This window comes from Octopus sinensis, linkage group LG6 (assembly GCF_006345805.1).
Source record: "Octopus sinensis linkage group LG6, ASM634580v1, whole genome shotgun sequence".
Lineage (NCBI taxonomy): Eukaryota > Metazoa > Mollusca > Cephalopoda > Octopoda > Octopodidae > Octopus > Octopus sinensis.
In genome coordinates this window covers 36,707,432-36,731,785 of record NC_043002.1, presented here as the reverse complement: position 1 = coordinate 36,731,785, position 24,354 = coordinate 36,707,432, and the positions used below count along the sequence as shown (strand labels likewise).

Here is a 24,354-nt window from a genome sequence, read left to right as displayed (position 1 = left end):
AAATGATGCAATTTAAAATTAACATTTTATTTAACTCAGTTTATATCCCAATGCAAACATGAGCACAGACAAAGATGCAGATACACATACACATATGTATCCATACATATAAATATATACATACATACATTTTTTTTTTATGGCTGCCCCCTCGTTATCGAGTATGGCCATTGCACGAAGCTCAACTGTTACTTGTGCTGTGATCGAATGTGACTTTTTAGCCCAGCTAAAGATCTACAATGTCTTGTACAGAATTGGCAACTAAAACCTTTACCGGTTATAGCCAGCTGTAGTTGTAACTGGGCTTCATGTACCTTTGCATGTCGCTTAAGTCCTCCTGCTGAATTACACTCTCTTCCACATACCCAACAGATATGTTTAGTATGGTGTGTTACACCACCACCAGTGGCCAGGTTGTCACTCATCTGTCTCATTTATGACTACGAAGATGACTCTTGAGTCCAGCTTTACTGAGGCAGGGTCTTGCACAGACTTTGCATGTCAGCATCAAAGGAAGACCTTTCCCATCTGGAAGTGTAACAGCGATGCCCTTCCTGACATCTCTCCTTACTTTCTCATGTGCAACTCGAGATTTCTCAAAAGTGGCTGTCCCCTCGTACGTATATACATTCATACATACATACATATTTCATGAGAATTAACAAAGTTACTATCTACTACAAAACAGTGAGTAAATCAAGCCTGAGTCAACAACTTGTTATTAAATAGATCCAACTTCTACAATATGTGTATGTATGTGTATATATAAACAAGGACGAAATTGCTACTTTCTTAAAATTGGGTACATTTAAATTTTCCTTTAATATTAATGCATTTACATGTGTCAGTTTTTGAAAAACCTTATCAAAAATATGTACTAAAATGGAATATGTAAAGAGAAAAGAGCTATTAATAAATTAAAATTAAAATTAAAATTAACATTCATAGTTTACTTTCTTTTTTCTTGCAAGAGCACGTGATAATATCTGTTAGTTCTGGTGGCATGACAAATTGAACTGACTGCAACTGCAAATTACAACTATCTTGATGGATGGGTGGATGGATGGATTGATTGATTGATTAATTAATTGATTCATTGATTGATTGACAAATACATATAGTGCCAATACATGAAACTCTTAACCTTTAAGACACTCTGTGACTTCTGCAGATTCAATAAAAAACATATATATTCATGTTTTGAGTTATATTTTCCCGTTTGTATCACCAAGCAGACACACACACACACACACTCACATACACACATATAAGAGGGCAATATGCTATATGATCAATGCAAGAACAACGTTGCTGAGAAGCTACCATGTGTTAAACACACAGCATTGCCTGTGCCTGATATGAAAGAGTGACAGACAGCAATTCAGCAGTAAATACCTTGCAAATGAAATCCACCTTGCAGTTATTCAGTGATCACTTGGAAAAACCAGATACTCATCACTAATTAGTGCTCTTTTGAGACTATATGGATGCTACAATTTTGCATCCTTATTTGCCTTCTATCTGTCTGTCTTTCTCTCTTTATATATATGCATGTATATATATATATATATATATATATATCCATCTTTCCTTATCTCTTTCTTTCATACATGATTAAGAAAACATTATTTAATTCATCTGAAGGTGAAGAATATATCTGGAGGAATAACAAAACAATTGACTAGTCTTAGCCACACATCCACACACACATGTACACTCACACACATGCATACACAAATACATGTTGCACATGCACATACATATACATGTATACACTGTCTGCAGCTAGTTCTGGAAAAATCTCTAAAATTTCTGAGAAGTGTTAAATATAATTATAATTTGTTTGTTTTATTTTTAGGAAAGTTTTTTACTTTTTATTTTTCATTTTTTTTTGTATAAATAAAGTTTCCATCATTTTCATTTCACATTTGTTTTTCTATTCAAGATATTTGCATCTGGTTTTGACAGCTCTAGCTGAGCCAGCCCATAGCATACCAATGGATAGTAGACCTCTTTGTACTAATAAGAACATTTACTTATTCACACACACATACACACATTCACACACACTCACACACCCACACACATTTTCTCTTTCTCTCTCTCTCACGCACACACATGCACACATGTATGTATAAATATAATTCATTTACATTTGTGCATATATGTACACATACATATATATTCATATATATATGCTTACACACATACATATATATATATATATATATATATATGCCAGCATGAGCATGGAAAATGAATATTAGATGATGACGATGATGATGATGATGATATATATATATATCAATTGATGAATGTTTGTATTTGCAAAAGGAGAAAAGTTTTGATTACATAAAATGTGTATTATTTGAAGCAGAAGCTTCTTGAATCATAACTCAGAGTTTCATGTTATTCAGCCCCTTAAATTATTCAGTCCTTTAAATAGTTACCAATAGGGAGGCCAGTGTTACAATTCAGGGAGCTTCAAGTGACAACATAAATTAATGAAGACTCTCAAGTTCTCCAGGCAGCAAAACAACCTCTCTAGTACTAGCGCCACAATAGAATACATCCAGTATAGACAGAATAGGGTAAAGAGAACAAGGAGACTGCTTTAGTGCTGGTGCCACAATAAAATGTATTCAGTGCAATCTGTAAAGTTATTGAGGAATGAAAAGAGACAATATCCGGTTTTGAGGACAAAGAAACTTTTCTAGAGTTGGTATCGCAGTAAAATATCCATAGCACATCCAGGAGAGTGTTTGCAAGGGTATCTAGTCATACAAAACCAATCTAAAAATGTAATACAGGAGTAAGACATGATCTTTTGATTGTTCAAATAAAGAAAATAAAATTGAATTTGAGCTGGCTCAGATACCCTACAGTTGCATTGGTATTCATTTTCAAATGAGTTTACTGAAGCAACATGAAATAAAATGCCATGCTCCTGAAGAATAGTTTTTTATACTTTCCTAAATTTTTAACATTATTGCTTTTTTTTTACTTTAAAACATTGCTCTTCATATATGAAATGTCCCATTAATTTTTTTATTTGCCATTTTAAGTGTAATAGTATTTTTTTTATCTCCAGTTAATAAGAAAATTAACAATTGTCTATCCATAGAAAAATCTGTTTTAACGTATTAAGAAACATCTGGCCATAGAAAAAAATCTGCCTTGACAAATAACAAATTCCATCCAAACCATGCAGGCATAAAAAAGTGGATGTAAAAGTGATTATGATGATGTTTTAACAGAAGTAACAGATTTCAAATGCCTATGTATATGTGTATTTAGTTAACTTAGCTTTTTTTTGTGTGTGCATGTTTACTTATTTATTTGATCTTTTTATTATAATTTTCCTTTCTTTTTGCAGCTTTTTAAGGGAACATTTCACTATTGTCATGGCCCATACGTCCAGAATGTTACCAACAAAACGGACTGCATGAAAGATCCTAGAAACCGTTGGCGCAACCAAAAGTACAACTTTGATAACTTAGGCCAGGTTAGTGCTGAAATGATAAATTTCTAATCCATAAAACTAACTCACCAAATCATTTCTGATGAATCAATGAGACAGAGATTCGTCAAGCCTAGGAAACCCTTATGTAATTGAATTGTGATAAATATATTCTCCCTTAAATTATACTGTAGCAAACTTAGGCTCCATCACAACCCCTAATTCAAATTTCAAAATTATCTCCTTTGGCCTTTCTTATCAAGAATTAATCATTAAAGCTAATAATTAATTTGTGAAAAGAAAGATAAAATTTTAATGAAAATAATTTTTAGTTCATTATGCATGGTTCATAGGTACATATGTGGCTGTGTGGTAAGAAGTTTCCTTCCCAGCCACATGATTCCAGGTTCAGTTCTACTGCATGACACCTTCAACAAGTGTCTGCTATAGCCCTAGGCCAGCCAAAACCTTGTGAGTGGATTTGGTCGATGGAAACTAAGGAAGCCTGTTGAATATATATATGTGCATGTATATATGTATGTATGTTGTGTGTGTGTGTGTGTGTGTGTGTGTGTGTGTGTGTATGCATGCGTGTTTTTGTGTTTGTCCCCACCATCACTTGACAACCAGTGTTGGTTTGTTTATTCCCCCCATAACATAGCAGTTCAGCAAGAGATACTAAGAGAATAAGTATCAAACTTTAAAAGAAAAATAATTACTGGGGCTGATTTGTTCCCCTAAAACCTTCAAAGGTTTTAGGGGAACAAATGACTGAAGCAAGTAAAAAAATAAAGATAAGTATATATTTTCTCTCACAGTCCTAGGTACACTATTTAAAAATATGTGATGAGACAATCATAGCTGGAATACTTTTATTCTTTTATTTTTTTTACTTGTTTTAGTCATTTGACTGTGGCCATGCTGGAGCACTGTCTTTTTGCTTGATCAAAGCTGACTCAGGACTAAATAACAACAACAATTATTATTTTTGAAAATTTACTTATATTGCTAAGACTTATTTACTATTTGAGTCCATAAGAGGAGTACTGTAAAAGACTGTTACTGAACAAAGATAAATCCATGAAGGAATTAGTTCACAACATTATTTTCAATGTACTTGCTTCACTTGTAGTGGAAGTGCATGGCTTAGTGGTTAAGGTATTGGACTCATGATTGTAAGATTGTGGTTTCAATTCCGAGACCAAGCAATGTGTCATGTTCTTGAGCAAAACACTTCATTTCACGTTACTCCAGTCCACTCAGCTGGCAAAAGTGAGTAAACCTGCAATGGACTGGCACCCATCCAGGTGGGGAATATATATGCCATGAACACAGGGAAACCGGCCTTATGAGTCTGTACGACTTGGGAATTAACTTTTTTACCTACTAAACTGCTTCACTTATAATAGCCATCACAAATTTTCATTCTTATAAATCTGAGATGACATACCACTGAATGAATTTCTTCATAGCTCAGTGAAGCATCAAATTGACTGTATATGTTACATAACTTTAAATTCATCTTAAACTTTGTTAGTTACTTGGGCAATGACTTAAAGGTAGATCACCTATATTGAGTTCAAACATTGTTGTCATCTCCCAGCTATGGGACTAATTAAATTAAATTAAACGGAAAATATTTCCAATGATTATGGCATCCATACAGTTGGTCTGTATGTATCAAGTAAGACACTAGAATCTGGGCAAAAGAGTGTTAGCCAGCATCAGTAAAAATTAGTTTAATAAAATATACAAGATAGAATCAAATAATTTGTTACAATAAAGGGAAACAAAATTTGGCAGAATTCTGCTTTAAGTACCCCGTATTTTTTGGAATTTTCAAAAGATTTTTGTTAATTTGTATTTTACACATGGGAATTCACACAACTATGGAAAGAAATTTTTTTTAATTTTTCAAATTTTTTTTTTATTTAATTCAGTTTGAAATACAGACAGTCCAAATTTTTGGCTTCAATCCCAGCAGTAGACCATTAAATGTGTTTATGGGGGGAAAGATATTGAAAAACATCACTACATCAGACTTACAAACAAACAAGGAGGGTATGAGGTGGTTGTAAGATATGCTAAAAATAACAGCCCTTAAATCACGCACCAAAAAATTCTTTTTTTCTACATTATCGTATGAATTCCTGTGTATTGAACAACACAAATTCACAAAACTTTTCTGTGAATTCCCAAAAATTAAAAAGTTGAGGAGTTATAATCATTACATGGGGTACTTAAATCAGAAATCTGCCCAAAATTTGATATAAAATCCCTGCTAAAATGCAAGAATTTTCCAATATATGTATATATATATATATATATATATATATATATACGTTTATCAGTTTGTGTTACAAGATTCCTGGTGTGAAATTGTGTGTTGAAATAAATATTCTTGTATTTTGGGATGGTCATTTTTATTTTTGCCACATAAACACATGCACTATATATCTGTTCTTCACTCATTTATTACTGTTCTTATTTTGACTCATGTCCATTGTCCAAAAATCTTTCATCACACATCTGTGACCTCATCAGTGACACTTTTCATTTTCATGTGTGCTCTTGCTACACTTACTCCATTCTGCTCTTCCATGATGTGTATCCTTATGTGCGCATGCATTTGCATCTGTGTGTGTGAGTATGCTTGTCTGTGTATCATTGTTCTTAGCAGCAGTATGGCCTTTCCCTTGGTCACATCCTCTCACTCCGTTTTGTTGCTGCTGTCCAGGACCTGAAAATTGGTACAGAGAGATACAGAAACTGTACCAAATTTTGGTGTCCTAGGACAGCAACAGCACAATAGGGTGAGAGGATGAGGTTGCGGGGAAGGCCATACTGCTGCTAAGAACAATGACATACACACAACCACACACATACACATGCACACACACAAACATGGACACAAACACATGTGAACATAAGGATACACATCATAAAATAGCAGAATGGAGTAAGTGGAGCAGGAGCACACACGAAAACGAAAATGTCTCTGAAGAGGTCACAGATGTGTGACAAAAGATTTCCAGACAATAGACATGAGTTAAAATAAGAACAGTAATGAACTAGTGAAGAACAAGTATTTAGTGTGTGCGTGTATTTGGCCCCAAAAAATGACCATCTCGAAATACAACAATATATGTGTGTGTGTGTGTGTGTGTGTGTGTGTGTGTGTGTGTATACATATATATATATATATATATATATATATATATATATAATATATATATATATATATATATATAATATATATATATATATATATATATATATATATATATATATATATTGTTGTATTTCGAGATGGTCATTTTATAAATATATATCATCATCATCATCATCATCATCGTCGTTTAACGTCCGCTTTCCATGCTAGAATGGGTTGGAGAGTTCAACTGGGGTCTGGGAAGCCCAAAGGCTGCACCAGGCCAGTCAGATGTGGCAGTGTTTCTACAGCTGAATGCCCTTCCTAATGCCAACCACTCCGTGAGTATAGTGGGTGCTTTTTATGTGCCACCGACACAGGTGCTAGGCGAGGCTGGCAACATCCATGATCGGATGGTGTTTGTTTCGTGCCACCAGCACAGAGGCCAGTCGATGCGGTGCTGGCTACGGCCACGTTTGGATGGTTCTCTTATGTGCCACCAGCACTGGTACTACAACTACAAATTCCATTGATGTTGATCGATTTCGATTTTGATTGATTTTTGGATTCTAACTTGCCTCAACAGATCTTCACAAGTAGAGTTATGTGTCCCAAGAAGGAAGGTATGCACCTGTGGACTGACTACGTCCCAGGTAGGGACCACAGGTTATGGCCTCACTTGTCCTGCCGGGTCTACTCACGCACAGCATACTTCCAAAGGTCTCAGTCTCTGGTCATTTCCTCGGTGAGACCTAAAGAGCGAAGGTCGTGCTTTACCACCTCGTCCCAGGTTTTCCTGGGTCTACCTCTTCCACAGGTTCCCTCAACCGCTAGGGTGTGGCACTTTTTCACACAACTATCTTCATCCATTCTTACCAGCATAGACGTCTCTTTTGCACACCACATCTGATGCTTCTTAGGTCCAACTTTTCTCTCAAGGCACTTACACTCTGTCGGGTATGAACACTGACATTACACATCCATCGGAGCATACTGGCTTCATTTCTTGCAAGCTTACGCATATCCTCAGCAGTCACGGCCCATGTTTCACTGCCATATAGCATGGCTGTTCGTACACATGCGTCATACAGTCTGCCTTTTACTCTGAGCGAGAGGCCTTTTGTCACCAGCAGAGGTAAGAGCTCTCTGAACTTTTCCCAGGCTATTCTAACTCTAGGAATTACACTTTCGGCACACCCGACCCCGCTACTGACTTGATCACCTAGGTAATGGAAACGATCAACTATTTCTAGTTTTTCTTCCTGGAATGTGGCAGAAGATGGTCTCTGTACATTTTCAGTGTTTATTGCTCCTGAGCATCTGCCACATACAAAAACTATATTCCTAATTAGCCTTCCTTTGACATTGCTGCACATCTTATGTGTCCATAGCTTACACTTGGTGCATCTTATAGAGTTCCTACCTACGCCTTTTCTACAGATCGAACAGGGCCATCTACCTGAAGGCGTTTGAGATTTGTCTACCTTCCTACTTATTAGGACTTTGGTTTTAGCTAGGTTGACTCTAAGGCCCTTCGATTCTAATCCTTGCTTCCACGTCTGAAACTTCTCCTCCAGTTCTGATAGTGATTCAGCAATTAGGGCAATGTCATCAGCATAGAGGAGCTCCCAGGGGCATCCTGTCTTGAATTCCTCCGTTATTGCCTGGAGGACTATGATAAATAGGAGGGGGCTGAGGACTGAGCCTTGGTAGACCCCCAACCTCTACCCAGAATTCTTCACTGTATTCATTGCCAACCCTCACCTTACTAACAGCGTCCCTGTACATGGCACGCACAACTCTCACTAACCATTCATCTATCCCTAGTTTCCTCATTGACCACCGGATAAGGGATCAGGGGAGCCTGTCAAAGGCTTTCTCCAAGTCAACGAAAGCCAGGTACAGAGTTTTATCTTTGGCTAGGTATTGCATATATATATATATATCATCATCATCATCATCATCGTTTAGCGTCCGTTTTCCATGCTAGCATGGGTTGGACGGGTCAACTGGGGTCTGTGAAGCTGGAAGGCTTCGTCAGGCCCAGTCAGATCTGGCAGTGTTTCTACGGCTGGATGCCCTTCCTAACGCCAACCACTCCGCGAGTGTAGTGGGTGTTTTTTACGTGCCACCTGCACAGGTGCCAGACAGAGCTGGCGAACGGCCATGAACGGATGGTGCTTTTACGTGTCACCAGCACGGGGCCAGGCGATGCTGGCAACGGACACAAACGGATGGTGTTTTTATGTGCCACCGACACGGTTGCCAGACAGAGCTGGCAAACGGCCACGAGCGGACGGTGCTTTTACATACATGTACATATATATATGAGAGATAGATAGATAGATAGATAGATAGATAGATAGATAGATAGATAGATAGAAGTGCGCATGTGAGTTAGTGTTCCCTTGTTTTGACATCACATGCTAGTTAGTTGTAAATGGGAGTCGCAGCCATACAAGTGGTATCAATCATTTCCAATTTCCTGTAAAAACAGGTCCAGCGATTTACCTGGAAACAGGTGAGTTGGTGACAGGAAAAGAATCCTGCTGTAGAAGATCTGCCTTAATAAATAAATTCCATCCAACCCATAAAAGCATGGAAAAGTGGACATTAAAACAATAATGACAATGATGATGATAATTCTAACAACAATTATGATAACGATGATCATGAGGAGGATGACATTGATGATGAGTGTGACGATGATGACATGTAAATGATTAGCATCCTATTAATATTCATTAAAGGCAGCATTAAACTTATTAGGATGACCTACACTAAAGTCACTGTGATATGTTAGATTTGCATGTCAGTAAGTACAGTTAAATTTGTTGCTGGTTTTTTTGGGGTTTTTTTTTTTTTTGCAGTTTAACATCATATCAAAGAATTCAGTAAACCATACAACGTCACACTGATAAGCAATGTTACAAAATATGTATGTTCATGCCATCAGTTTTATGCAATTTGTCAAAATCTATCATGTGAGTTATTGCCATTTGCCATAGAGCAAAAAAAAAAAAAAATGAACTCTGTTTCGTTTTCAGTATGTTTCTGTTTGATTATGATTGTTTTATGCATATTATTATCAACACATGCCTGAGTGTATACATAAATACGCAACTACTCCAGATCAATGTATAAATCATGTATGCTTCCACATACGCAACCTCATAACACCATATTCGCAAACACTTACATATACACTCTCATTTGCACATACACACATATTATTTATGTTTGTACTTTCACGCTTCTGTTCAAACAGTAGTTTTTTTTTTTGGTTTGTTTTGTTTTTTGTTATTTTTAACAACATTACTTTTGATGTGTCTGTGTTTCAATGTTTTTGTTTTATTATTTATTTTTTTATTTTTTGTAAACAGTTTTAATTTTTACACTGTTGATTTTTATCTTTAGGCTTTGATGGCTTTGTTTGTCCTGGCCTCAAAAGATGGCTGGGTTAGCATTATGTACACAGGCTTAGACGCTGTCGGTGTGGATCTTCAGGTAAGATTACTCAATGTTTTATTTTCAGGTCATAAATAATTCACACTTTGGGCAAATATTTTAATACCTTGTTTATTGTTATCACAACTTCAGTGTAGAGGAGGGGGAGAATTATGTTTTTATAATCCATATTCTAATTCTAGAAGCATGTAAAAGGAAAAGGAAGAAAAACAGAGTGAGAGAGAGAGAAAGAGAGATTGGGATAACATAAAGTAATTTATATTTGATGTTCATTGCTCATCCTATGGCAGATATTGCTGAAATGTTAAACATTTATCAAGTTTCTAATCTCTTTTGAGAGTAAATATGTGATGGGAATATCCACTGAATCTTTGCTTGATGTTTCAGTCGATTCTTTTATTTGATTCCAGAGAGATGGCAGAGTGAAATAATTAACAAGTTCCTCTAGTGATTTTTTTACATTTTTTCTGTAATTTATTTGTTTTTTAGTTAATTACAATGTAAGAAAATTTCATTAAATTTTCATTTCATTTTTTATTTTAAGTTTATAATTTTTTCTTACATTTTTTTCTGTTTGCGAAAATTCTACAATTTATTATCTGAGAAGAGAATTATTGAAATATTAAATAATTTATATGATATTATATATGTGAATTTGGGGCACCCTATATATTTGTAAACATTTTGCTCCTGTTGTACACATGTATGCAAAAGATTACTACAGATCAATATATTTCATAATTGAGATGACTATCACTCAGAGAAACCTTTCTAACTCATGCAGACATGAAGAAAAATTAAACATTAAAGGTGAGAAGAAAGAATAGATAATAATGGTAATAGTAGTGGTAAATGTTGTTTTAGTCGTGGCTGTAGTAGTAGTAGTAGTAATAGTAGCAGTAGTTCTTTGTTTAAGTATTAAGAACATCGGACTACATCAAATTAATTGCTAAAGTGTTCCTGGAATACCTGTGGAGAAAAATAAGCTACAAACTGAAATACTATTCTGTTTGATATTTAGTCCAAATGTCTGCTTAATATAAAATTGTTTTAATTACTGCATAGGAATTTGTAAAATTTAATGTTTGCCATTTGCCAAACAGCTTAAGTAGATTGTAAGGAACTAAAACAAATTTACAAAGAAAATCACAGAACAATTTTAAACTCTATTTTTCCTATGACCCTCTTTTATTTTGCCTTTTACATTACTTTGGGGTCAAATTTAGTTGAAATCATTCACATTTTGAAACTTGATTAACACAGTTTCACCACAATTAAAAGGTTGAAGACAAAACTGTTTGTATTTATCATAGTTCTAATATATAAATCATAATACTTTAGGCAATCTTCTCCTTAATGTTGATGTTACAATGTCCATTGTCTGTGATTATATTATTGCAACTCGTTAATAACTCGATTCCTGACTCTTTCTTATTAAAGTTTTGTCCATAGTGTAATTCTGAAATCTGCTTTCAGGCAAATTCTTTCATTGCACCCTGAAATGATTATGATTTAAATTTTGACAAATAAAATTACTGAAGATATAAGTGAAATTAAATAGTATTTAGTACCTCACTGTAGCAATCTGGATGTATCAGTTGATATAATTTCATCTGAACATCACATTACAAATCCAGAGAAAACTATTGATTTGGCAAGCTAGAGAGTTAACAACACTCACATAGCTGTTAAATCAGCAGAGACATACATAACAGTACCAGTTACTACGTACAAAAACATTGTAAATCATATCCAAACTAGCCAATTTTAGTGCTATTTCTGGACCTAGAAGAAATAGTAGTAAAATTTCTCTGGAATGAGGTGCAGGCATAGCTGTGTGGTTAATAAATTGCTTCCCAACTGTGTGATCTTGGGTTCAGTCCCACTGTATAGCACCCTGGGTGTCTTCTTCTTTAGCCCTGAACCAACCAAAACTTTGAGAGTGGATATGGTAGGCAGAAACGGAAAGAAATCTGTTGTATACATATCTATCTATATGAGTATGTATGTGTGAATGTGTGTTTGTGTTTTGATATCATATGATGATTGCAAATGATGTTGTTTGTTTCCAGTCTTCCCAGACCATAGGAATTTGGAAGGGAGCAGGCTTAATCAATACCATAGATACTAGTACTTGGCTAGTACTTTATTTTATTACTCTTGAAAGGATGAAAAGCAGACCTTAGCAGCATTTGAATTCAGGATGTTAAGAGCCACAATGAATGCCACAAAGCATATTTTTTCAACACTTCTGTCAGCTTCATGAGTATATATAATAAATCATCTCCTCTATATTAATGATATACACCTACTTGGAAGTGATAATGTCCCACTGGAGAACTTATTAAGAACTGTGCATGAATTAGGCTGTAATATCAAAATTAGTATTGGATTAGACAAATTATCCAGAGCTGAAAAGAGGGACATCAATTAAAATTGAAAACATTCAATTAGATTTAGAAATGGAAAGGATAAAATTAGAACAAAACTACTTACACAATACTTCAGAGTAATGAAGCTGATAATATAAACTTGCAAAATAAGAGCAAGTTAGATAAGACTACTACATTATCATATATCATCTGACTGGCTGACTTGCTTGGATCAGTGCAACTCTTTCATGTTAGATGTCCCAATTAAGCACTGTAGCATAAACGTCTGGCCAGGGTTTTAGTTACATTGGACTTCCACCAGCTGAAATATCTCTTCTATACATGCTATGACTGCAGATGATAGCAGTGGTTTGCTAACTGAACTGGTTGGTTCCCGCCATTGATAGCTTGTTGTCTGTTCATCTACTCAGCATTTAGTTCAATAGGTTCGATAAATTTATTTGCTGGAATAGTTCGCATACACAAAGCTGCATCCCATGATTTCAACATACTATGACTCAGGTGGTTACATGCTATTTAACCCATGGTTGAGACTCTGACAAATGCTACTCTTCTGGGACAGAGTAGACCTGGAAACAACAGTGATCAAGAGATCGTTCCACACTCCTCAAAACCCTGGAACTCCCAAAGTCTCTACACTGGGTGTATATTAAAGTCATACTCAGGACTATGAGAGTACTACAGAAGAGTCATATTAATATTACAAACTGAATTCAATACTAGAAATAAAACAATCAGTATAAATACACTACCCATCTCAATTATAAACCATAGTTGATATGTTATAAAATGGAATTTACATGAAAAGAAATATCTAGACAGGATAACTAGGCTATCCAGTTGATTCCAAACCAACCATCCTGAAGTTAAGATATGTCTTTAAGGCATATCTTAACTACAAAGACTGAAGATGTGTGGTGTATATATCTCAAAGATAGAGAAATACTCTTGGTAGTACTGTAAAGACTTGCATGAAACTATTGAAAACACACAAAAAAAGCAACAACAACAATAATAAAGGTTTCTGATTTTGGCACAAGAGCAACAATTTTGAGGAGTGGGGTGAAACCATCGACCCCTCTACTTGACTGGTTCTTTATTTTATCCTGGAAGGATGAAAAGGAAATTGACCCCAGGAAAATCTGAACTCAGAATGCTAAGAGCTAAGCATTTTTGCCATTACCCTAAAGATTCTGCAATATCACTACTTGTTAATAATAATGATAATAATAATAATAATAATAATAATAATAATAGCCAGACATAGTCTTAATTGAGAAAGAAAGCCCAACATAGTCTTAATTGAGAAAGAAAACAAACTATGCTGGATCATAGATATAGCATGCCCAGCTGACAACAAGGTATGCAATAAGGAAGAAAGAAAAGTGGAGATATATGACAGGTTAGCTTGGGAAGTTAAGCAGTTGTGGTTGATGGAAAAGATAGCAGTAGTACCAATAATTGTCGGAGCCCTGGGAACAGTGAGCAAAAATCTCGAGAAATATGTGGAACAAATAGGGGCTGCAATAAGGGTGGAGCACTTGCAGTAAACAACACTGCTTGGAACCGCTCGAATGCTCTGGAAGGTGCACGAAAAATAAGAGGTGTTACCTTAGCTCACTGGTAGTGAACAGCTGACACTGTAGTACATCTCCAGTGTTAGAAGCTGTGCAAGGGCAATGATAATAATAATAATAATAATTTTCCTAATTTTGGTACAGGGCCAACAACTTTGGAGGGAGGAGGAAGCCAATTATATCAACCCCAGTACTCAACTGGTACTTATTTTATTAACCTCGAAATGGAGAAAGACAAAGGTGACCTTGGTGGGCTTGAACTCAGAATGTAAGAATCTCAAGAAAATACTGCAAGACATTTTGTTCAAAGCTTTTCTAATTCTGCTAATTCATTGCCCTCCTGGATGAGGAATGTCAGCTTAGTTGAGAAACAACCACCAGTTTCATTTAAAGACAGAGTGCAAAACGTTTTAAGGAGTATTTACCTTATAAAAATAACGTGTGCTTCAAGAATACTTGCCACATGTTGAAAATTGCTGCCTGATCATGTCCATATAATTATGGTGAAATAAATTTGAGATTCTTTTTCTATCTTTTGTATATATTTAAAGCATCTGTCTGTGTCTTCCTGAAGCTATGTTCTGTTTCCTGAATGATACCCTAATTCTAATTAATTTCCACTTGATATATCTAATATCCACTTAATATTAGCTAATATGCAGTTAGCTTATATCTTCTACCAGAAGCAATGAGAAAGAGTTTGTATTTTAGCTTCATTAACTAGTACGTAATCTATTCCTAACCACCAAGAAATATAAAACATTTTTTAATTTTTAATTTTAGACTTTAAACTTTAATCCATCATAAAGATTAGACCATATTTTTCAATTAATAATTGACAAAATGTCAAGTTTGACACCAGAAGTCTTTCAACATACATAAATGTCATGACAAAGGGTTAGGGTGAAAATCAACATAGCATTTCTAAACTAACAATCAAAAGCAAAAGTCTTATGACACCAAACAAATTCCATTACTCTCAGCAAACTTCTTAAGCTAATGAAGGAGCTTGTATAAGGTTACTCAGTCTACTAGAAATACCAGGTAAATCTCTCTCAAATTACACCCAACCATCTTACAAACAAGGAAACACATGTTGGATATTGTGGTCCAGGTATACTATACCAGAAAAAAAAAGGATAGGACAGTCATGGCTTTTGATCATAGGTCTGCCTGTTAGATCAGGACAAGCTGGAGGGATGTGGGCTAAGCAGCAGTAAAACAACAACAATAATAATCTTTTCTACTCTAGGCACAAAGCCTGAAATTTTGAGGGAGGTGGCTAGTCCATTACATTGACCCCTCTGCTTACTCATTTTATCGACCCAAAAAGGATGAAAGGTAAAGTTGACCTCAGTTGAATTTGAACTCAGAACATATACACAGACAAAATGCTGCTAAATATTTTTATCTGATGTGCTAACAATTCTGCCAGCTTGCTACCTTAACAATAATAATCCTTTCTACTAAAGGCACAAGGCCGGAAATTTGGCAGGAAGGGACCAGTCAATTACATCGACCCTAGTATTTCACTGGTACTTAATTTATAGATCCTGAAAGGATAAGAGGCAAAGTCGACCTCAACAGAATTTGAACTCAGAATGTCTACCAGCTCGCTGCCTTTGTTTAACAATAAGTATAACAAAATGGACACATTGGGTAATAAAGTCTTAGATACACTGTTTTAAACAAGACATGATGGTCATGGGAGGAATACCTTTGATCATAGGGTCTGCTAGGATTTCTCAATCATAACTGAGCAGGAGCTGAGAGAACATACCAACAAACTTTCTTCTGCCTTTGCTGATTCATATTCAGTGCCTTCTATTACTAAAGATAAATATTTGCTTTGTTTACAGGGATTTTCATATGTTTTATGCTGTATTTATATTTTCCTTTCTATTTACGTTATTGTAGCTCTGTGCATTTTATGTCTTTGTATATTTTATTTATAACTTCCTGATTTAGTTAAATATTCAACATATGTCTTCTCATTTCGTTTCAGCCAAAAGAAAACTACAATGAATGGCGCCTACTCTATTTCATTTCCTTCCTCCTTCTTGTTGGCTTCTTTGTATTAAATATGTTTGTTGGTGTTGTTGTTGAAAATTTCCACAAGTGCCGTGAAAGCCAAGAACAAGAGGAGAGAGCACGAAGAGATGCAAAACGCAAGCAGAAAATGGAGAAAAAGAAAAAAAGTAAGAAGAAATTCTTATATTTCTCTCTAGTTAGTCTTCATTCTGTTTTTGTCATTTCACTTTATTTTCTTTAGAGCTGATCTATTCTGCCATGGGCTACAAACAATGCTACCAAGCAGATCTGGTTGAAAATCTACATCTGAGTAATAGTTTTTCATTTACAGTCATCACTGCCCACTAGGCATTGCAGCATCTCTCCTTTACAAGCTGGCAACAGACAATGGAAACATTGGTAAATACAAAACAGATAATAAACAAGAGTTAAATAACTGAAACTAGCCTTCAGCTTGTTGATAGGAGACTTAAACCAGGAAGCTAAATTTATCATATCATTCCTTTAATCTGATCACATTAACAGAAAAAGTCAAAATTTGATAAATTTAAGAATGGAAAGTCTCACATAAAAAATATATTTCAAATTAAAGGATAAATAACAACTGAATCCATAAAAGCCTTAAATACATTTAGGTATCCTTGTACATGTACCAGTGTATATATGTTATATATATATAGGGAGCGTTTACGAAAAAACAAAAGACGAAGACAGGTGGTATACAGAAAGAGACACAGAAAAAACAAGGAGAGAAAAAAATGTGTGTAGTGGCTAACGATCTATCATGGCGTCTATATATATATATATGTGTGTGTATGTGTGTATGTATATATATGTGTGTATGTATGTATGTGTGTGTGTGTCTTTGTGTGCATATAAAATATATATATATATTTGTGAGTGAATGTGTATGTATATGCTTCAGTACTTTAATGCTGCACATCAAAAAAAAAAAGGAATAAAGGCCATTGTTATGTGTATATGACTTTCTTATTGATGCAATGTGTGTGTGTATGTATACACACCTCCATGTATGTTAGTGTGTGTGTTTTAGTACATAAGCTCCAGCTCACTAATTAGTCTGCAAATGATAATGTTTCAATCTACCTACAGCCCTATTAGCTATAATACCGACATTTTTAGCTAATCCAGTTGTTTGTATAATTAACAGTTATTTCTATATCTTACTCATTTGCTCCATGGCAACAGATGTTATTCCTGTTTACCATTCCCATCATATTGTGCCATTTTCCCATCAATTCTCTGTTTATTTGGCATTACTAATGGTTCTAACAACCATAATTAATTGCAATAAACAATATTTCTTTCCTTTTTTTTTTTTACCGAAACCAAGTTTATGTATCTCAGTCATTACACACATTTTGTTGCAACCAAGAGTTTTGGTGTTTTTGATGTTGGGATTCTTACCATCTCATCTTATTCAGCTGTTTTCATTTTTTTTTTTTCTTTTGATAGACTCTTTTCTATTTTGTTTATCCTACTTCCATTTACTCCTCTCTCCCTTTCTCTCTCTCTCTATTTCTATCTCTCTATCAATCTATCAATCTATCCATCCATCTATCTATCTATCTATCTATCTATCTATCTCTTCATCCATCCATCCATCCATCTATCTATCTATCTATGTCTTCATCCATCCATCCATCCATCCATCCATCCATCTATCCATCCATTCATCCATCCATCCATTCATCCATCCATCCACCCATCCATCCATCTATCTATCTATCTATCTATCTATCTATCTATCTATCTATCTATCTATCTTTTCATCAATCCATCCATCCATCCATCTATCTATCTATCTATGTCTTCATCCATTCATCCATCCATCTATCTATCTATCTATCTCTTCATCCATCCATCCATCCATCTATCTATCTATCTATCTATCTATCTCTTCATCCATCCATCCATCCATCCATCCATCCATCCATCCATCCATCTATCTATCTATCTATCTAACTATCTATCTATCTATCTATCTATCTATCTATCTTCTTTACTTTCTGCCACCCATCCCTTTTCTTTTACCAATTTCTCCCACTTCACTCTTCTTAAATTTCTCCTATTTCATAAAATATCTTCCCAACTCTCAATCATTAACCGTCCATCTTTCTCTCATATATATATGTATGTGTGTGTATGTGTGTGTGTGTGTGTGTTAGTCATTGGATTTTAGAAGGAAACAGCACACACACGCATGCAACACGCAGACACACATGCACACATGCATATACATAAATTGATTCTCTCAAACATTAGCACCATTTAAAATTAAAAAGAGACAACTTTCTTAAATTTTAATTTCATCTCATGTTTCCTATTGGAATTTTTAAAATTATTATTAGCTAACTATGATAGAATTTTATTGGCACCACTCATCCTCCTTCTCTCTCTCTCTCTCTCTCTCTCTCTCTCTCCTCTCTCTCTCTCTCTCTCTCTCTCTCTTTTGCTCTTTGTTTGCTTATGTCTCCCTTTTTCTCTCCACTGTTGCTTTTTCTCTCAGTCTCTCTCTCTTTCTTAACATTTTCTTCTCTTTGTTTTTTCTTCTTTCTCTCCCACTCATTTTGTTTTACTTTGATTCTTTCTCTTACATTTGTTTTCCTTTCAGCTTTGTTTCTTCTTTCAATATTTTTTCATTCTTTCTTTCCTTTGCAATTATTGAAATTAAACTGTAAGCAACACGTTTTTATGCATGATTTTTGCCAGGACACATATTCAGCTTTCCTCATCATTTAACATGCCAATTTTATTGCCAGGTGTGCTTGTGTGTGTGTGAAGACACTTGGCCTAGTAGCTAAGGGTGTTGCACTCACAATTGCTTAATCATGGGTTCAATTCCCAGGCTGAGCAGTGCATTGTGTTCTTGAGCAAACACTTCATTTCATGTTACTCCAGTTCACTCAGCTGTGAATAGGTAACCCTGTGATGGATTAGCTTTCCAATAAGGGAGAATGTTAGCCTGCTTGTCTAGCCAGTGGGGTGACATCATTCAAAAGCTAAAACAGTGCAAAATGCATTGTGACCAGCGATGTATAACAACATCTGATACTCTGGTCGATCACAATCACATGATCATGAGGGCATAAAAGACACAAGGGCAAATTAGATAACCCCAGTTTTAGCAGTGCATATTCAGGAAACAAAGTTTTAAGAGCATTAAAGCATGTGATATAAGTTCAGCTTTGCACATAGGACATGGAGTGATTTTTTAAAGACATTTGTGGGTGGGGAATGCATTTTATATGCCATCACATATGGTAGATCAGATGTCAGGATACATCTTTAGTTTCATTGTCATTTTATTGCCAGGTATATAAAGATCAAAGAAGCAATACCATTTTTATATTTTTTATTTATCTATGAAGGGGTGCTGAAAAGTTCCTGGTGTAAAGAGTATTGCGAAAGGCCTGCTTCTTTTACAGGGCTTAGAAAAACTGAAGGACTGCTGCAATAAGTACTCTTTACTCTTTTATTTGTTTCAGTCATTTGACTGTGGCCATGCTGGAGCACCACCTTTAGTCGAGCAAATCAACCTCAGGACTTATTCTTTGTAGGCCTAGTACTTACTCTATCAAACTCTTTTGCTGAACCGCTAAGTTACAGGGACGTAAACACACCAGCATCAGTTGTCAAGCAATGTTGGAGGACAAATATAGACACACAAACATACTCACATGCATACATATATATATATATATATACAATGGGCTTCTTTCAGTTTCCATCTACCAAATCCACTCACAAGGCTCTGGTCGGCCTCAGGCTATAATAGAAGACACTTACCCAAGGTGCCACACAGTGGGACTGAACCCAGAACCATGTGGTTGGTAAGCAAGCTACTTACCACACAGCCACTCCTACGCCTATGTGAATCTAAGAGGAGAATATGTTGAATAAAATCACAAAACATCATCTATGATGAGTTACTTTTCTTCTGGCTAAAAAAGAATTACATAAACCAACCAACCTCAACACAGGTTCTGATTTCACAATATTTGGATTTTGTTTACTTTTCTTCAGTTATTTTGTCTCATAGTTTGTTTTTCTTTCCTTTTTCTGCATGAAGATTCATTTCATTGACATGTCAACTGTTTCCCTTCTAGCTATAATAACAGTCCTTTCCAAAATACTTTTTTTATTTTGTAATTACAAGGTTTGCACTAAATAAAAGTACATGTAGAACATATATATATATATATATATATAACAAATTAATAAATAAAACATATGCATATATACATACATATATGTACGTACCTACCTCTACATGTATATATACATGCATATATGGGTACAGGACACCCAAAAAACGTCAAACACAATGAGAAACGAAAACATAAACACAAAACCAAGGAACTGGACATTTTTCTTAAACAACGAAAAAATAGAGTACAGGACAAATAACACAAGGAAAATTCCCCTTCTTCAGTCGCCATGGTTTCATCTACTCTGTGTATATATATATATATACATTGCTTATAAACTCTATATTTGGATGGACTCATTTTAAACTCTGTTGGACTTTTGGTCTTTACTCATAGGATATTGGAATATTGCATATATACCATTATGCCTAAAAAATGGATTTACAACTTCAATACCCATACATATCTTGCATCTATTTTCTTTCCTCCACCTCACTCTCCATTTTGTATCACATCTAAACTCACTATGACTTAAATATCCTCTCACACCATCTCCGACGAAGGGATATGATTAATAAATATCCTAGAAACAGCTGTAAGACCTTCTGTTTATAAATGCTCTAATATCTACACAGCCTTGGTTTTTTTATCTTATTGCGCAAAAAATTCTTGTATATATATATATATATGACCAAGCAATACATTATTATTGGGGTGAGAGATATTTAGGGGAGGCAGAAGAGCCTATTCTATTCAAATTAAACATCCACTTCTCTCTTTCAACATAGAAATATAGAAATTTAAATAGATTGCTTTTAAATTTTCTGCTTCTATATTATTTTATCCATCTAGAACAGGGGTTGATAAACCTAGGTTTTTTGTTTCTTTTTTATGATGGCCAGCCAGACTGGAAATGCTTTTATAACTTAGGGACCAATCTTTTATATAAAATCCGTGCTGTCTGTCTTCTAGGATCTCGGGCATCCTCCATCCGATTGCACTCAAATTTGATATGTAGATACCGATGTTATCAGGTCTTGAAAAATTTACAAAAATCGATTCCAAGTGAGAATGCAATCGATAAAGCATATTTGTGTGAATAAAATCGTTTTTCTTTGGAATAGAAAAAAAGTCTATCTTTATTTCTTCTTTTGCTGGTGTCTCAGATTTAGGTTATATCAGTGTTTCTCAAAGGGGTGGCCTATGGGACAGTTGGACAAGTTGTTTTGAGAAAATTTGGTTTAAATGTTTGACAACTCAGCACTGTCCATTGGACCGGGGCATTTTGCTCATGCAAATATAAAATGAAACCATGATCGTACCACACTACAAAAGCAGCTTGTTTCTGTTTTGTTTGTTTGTTTGTTTTATGAGGGGATTAAGGATTCCTATTGTTTAAAGGTTACCTTTTGTAATGAAGAAATTTCAACACATTTAATGATGCAAAAATTGGTATGAGCATGATATTGTATGCAGTGCTGAGTTGAGACATTTTCAGTTAGGATTTGTGCTTTGAAGTAAATATGGTACCAGCCAGTTTATCTGCTCTCTTCAATGGGTAAACATTTTTTAGCCACTCCTTCCTTTCTTAGATCCAAGGATTCTGAATTATGTAAACTATAATGTGGTATGTGTGTGTATGTTAGGGTTAGGGTGATTCAAGGCCACTGAAAACGTGAGACATTCTCTCTATTTTTTATACTGAACTTCATTGTTTATTTACTAAAGATAGATAAGGAAAACAAAGAATTTTTATATACTATGTCATACATTCAATAAGACAGGTGGACTGGATGAAATGAGGCCACAAGACCATAGTTGGGCCAACTCATTATTTTGACCCCAGACAAACATGCAGACTAATGTTTTTGTTTTGCTTTATTTTTTATTCCATTGACCTGGAACATAAACACCATTCCTTTGAAAAGTTAAATAGCAAAATGATGCTAATATAAAATTTACTTCAAGGCTTGGCTGTTTGATAAGAAACTTGCTTCCCAACCACATGGTTCTGGGTTCAGTACCACAACATGGCACTTTGGGTAAAAGTGTCTTCTGCTGTAGCCTCAGGCCAATCAAAGCCTTGTGAGTGGATTTGGTTAATGGAAACTGGAAGAAGTGTGTTTGTGTGTGTGTTTGTCCTCCATTACCACTTGACAACTTGTATTAGTGTGTTTATGTCCCCATAACTTAGCTGTTCCGCAAAATGGCCACCAGAATTGGTACCAGGCTTAAAAAAAAGCACTGGGGTCGATTCATTTGGCTAAAAGATCTTCATGGTGATGCCCCAGCATGGCTGCAGTCTAATGACTAAAACAAGTAAAAGATAAAAAATAATTCATATGTTTAGGCGCAGGAGTGGCTGTGTGGTAAGAAGCTTGCTTACCAACCACACAATTCCAGGTTCAGTCCCACTGCATGGCACCTTGTAGTGTCTTCTACTATAGCCTCGGGCCAACCAAAGCCTTGTGAGTGGATTTGGTAGACGGAAACTGAAAGAAGCTCATCGTATATATGCATATGTGTGTGTGTTTGTCCCCCCCCCCCCCCGACATCGCTTGACAACTGATGCTGGTGTGCTTGCGTCCCCATAACTTAGCGGTTCAGCAAAAGAGACCGATAGAATAAGTACTAGGCTTACAAAGAATAAGTCCTGGGGTCGATTTGCTCGACAAAAGGCAGTGCTCTAGCATGGCCGCAGTCAAATGACTGAAGCAAGTAAAAGAGAAAAGTGTAAAAGTTATATATTTCTTTTCTGACACTAAATACACATTAGACTATAAAAGTAGAAATGATGGTTAAAAACATAAAACTACATGTAATATTCTTTCTAATTTTGGCATAAGGCCATCAATCTCAAAGGGAGGGGAAGATTTTGACCCCCAGCGTTCAACTGGTAGTTATTTTATCGACCCTGAAAACATGGAAAGCAAAGTCAGCCTCAGCAGCATTTGAAAACCTGCAATTCCTTTTATTCTTGATCAGGACTAGCTAGGGAGCAATTTTCCAATTTCAACATATCAAAGTCAAACTCACTATCTTTTTTTTTCTCACTTTTTTATTTTTTGTTTTATTTTTTCTTTGCTGACTGTTAGAATATTTGTTTTGACTAGGATGAGAAGTTGTAGATAATTGAGCCAGTCTTGATATGTAATTAATACTTAATTGAGAGAGCAAGGTCCACTTCTGCAGGTCCTACATTCAGAGCAAGCTATATATATTAAACTATGCTATATAGCAATTTATTCTCAATGGCTATCTCTTCAGTTCACTTCTTGAATCTTTTCAAATACTTTCTATTCAGGTATTGAGCTTTGATAAAAGACTGACATTATAAACAGAATCTTTGAGAATTTAATCAGACATTTATTGAGTTGAGTAGCCTTATATCATAGAAATTATAATCAACTGTCTTAATGAGAATAATTTCTTGCTATACATATAGCAAAATTCTTCAAGGTTTAAATTCCTTATGAGAAGTTGCAGTAATTGAGACTCAATACTGCTGATAGAATCTTTCAAAATTAACAATAGCAAACCAAACTCCATACCATAATAGAGAAATATATTTTCAATTAAATGTCTGTTCAACTGAATTGATGGTATTCTCAAATTTCTCACTTTCCATGTAATTTTCCTACTAATGAGTTGTTTACTTGAATATTTTCCCCTAATACCAAATGAATTCTTTGCTTATTTATATAACCACAAAGTTTTTATTTTAAATTTAAATGTTCTTTCCTTAAATAATGTCTGGCATTTTTAGTTTCATCTTTTATCTTTTACTTGTTTCAGTCATTAGACTGTGGCCAGCGATGAATTTTCAGCCAAATTAATTAATCCCAATACTCTTTTTCCCCTCTAAACCAAGTGCTTTTACTGAACCACTTTGTTACAAGGGACATAAACATACCAACACTAGCTGTCAAGCAATGATGGGGGACAAACATAGACACATACACATACATAGATATGTATATACATATATATATATATACACACACACGCACACACACACACACATACAAGTAAGTGGACAAAAGGCACTCAACACATCTTCGGCATTCCAGAAGCCTGATATCAGGATCCTGTTAGGGGCCAG

At 35.1% G+C, this 24,354-nt stretch overlaps 1 protein-coding gene across 1 annotated transcript in view; it reads left to right on the top strand.

Moving 5' to 3' along the window:
* The window catches only part of LOC115213213 (voltage-dependent T-type calcium channel subunit alpha-1G-like), an 865,045-nt gene that overhangs the window by 724,007 nt on the left and 116,684 nt on the right, over positions 1 to 24,354 (top strand). The window contains exons 25-27 of the mRNA XM_036503838.1: positions 3,377 to 3,505; positions 10,029 to 10,118; positions 16,055 to 16,247. Coding sequence (XP_036359731.1) covers positions 3,377 to 3,505; positions 10,029 to 10,118; positions 16,055 to 16,247 — 412 coding nt within the window. The remainder of the gene's footprint in view (positions 1 to 3,376; positions 3,506 to 10,028; positions 10,119 to 16,054; positions 16,248 to 24,354) is intronic.